At 43.7% G+C, this 920-nt stretch overlaps 1 protein-coding gene across 1 annotated transcript; it reads left to right on the top strand.

Moving 5' to 3' along the window:
• The first annotated feature begins 207 nt into the window (after positions 1-207).
• On the top strand, positions 208-685 carry LOC111649120 (nucleotide-binding oligomerization domain-containing protein 1-like). Its single transcript, XM_023398885.2, has 2 exons — positions 208-403; positions 491-685. Exons 1-2 carry the CDS (start codon positions 233-235, stop codon positions 683-685), a joined length of 366 nt encoding a protein of 121 aa, XP_023254653.2. The 5' UTR covers positions 208-232.
• Positions 686-920: the final 235 nt, after the last annotated feature.

Raw genomic sequence — 920 nt, 5'->3', positions numbered from 1 at the left:
AGCCGGCCCCCTGGACTCATTAAAACAGATGAACAGATCTTTACAGTTATCGTTGGGTATCATGTCCAGTTGCAATATACTGTGATATCATGTATAGAGACATATCTTTAATCGATTGGTCTGACTGGTCTCACTGTAACTGACTCATTAGCTGCATTTATGCAAGGATTTTAGACTTCAAGAGCTCTCAGTAGAGTGTCTTGACATCTGTTGTGACTGTTCTGCAGTAAACATGGATCAGACAGGAGAAGCCACCAGCCTGAATGTCCTCACCTACCACAGAGAGCTGCTGGTGTCCAGGCTGAGGAGCACTCAGTGCATCCTGGACAACCTGCTGGCCTGTGGCTTCCTCTGTGAGGAGGATGCTGAGATTGTACAGCAAACCGTCACCAGGACAGATCGGGTAGGAAAAACTACATATCTGTTTACAAAGGCTTATCCTGTAGGTGACTGTGTGTTTGTGACTTTCTTTCCTGTGATTATTTCCTAGGTGCGAAAAATCTTGGAGCTCGTCCAGTGCAAAGGGGAGCAGGCCTGTCAGTACTTTATGTTCATCATATATAAAGTATGTGATGCGTACATAGACCTCCAGCCGTGGCTGAAAGAGATCAACTTCAACCCGAGCGGCGCCATCACGGTGATGGAGGTGGTCAACACAGATCCCAGTGAGTATCACAGTCATTAATGCTGCCCTGTGCCAAGATGTTCTTTTTTAGGATCACAAAAAAGAGCCCATATATCTGACGCCCAGGTTTTACATAGGTATGAAGGGTGGAGCCAGAGCTACTCTACTGCTTCATATTGAACTGTTCTATTATTCTGACCACCTATTTAGAATGAAGCTCGATAATAAGACTAGAATTGGGATACAAATGTAAAATATTACAAGTAGAAGTCCAACAATAATATATTATAATGTT

Source organism: Seriola lalandi, unplaced genomic scaffold (genome assembly GCF_002814215.2).
Source record: "Seriola lalandi dorsalis isolate HSWRI2012SDOR001 ecotype SW California unplaced genomic scaffold, Sedor1 jcf7180002049983, whole genome shotgun sequence".
Taxonomy (NCBI): Eukaryota; Metazoa; Chordata; class Actinopteri; order Carangiformes; family Carangidae; genus Seriola; species Seriola lalandi.
Note: the sequence above shows the minus strand (reverse complement) of the source record. Positions and strands in the feature narration are given on the sequence as shown.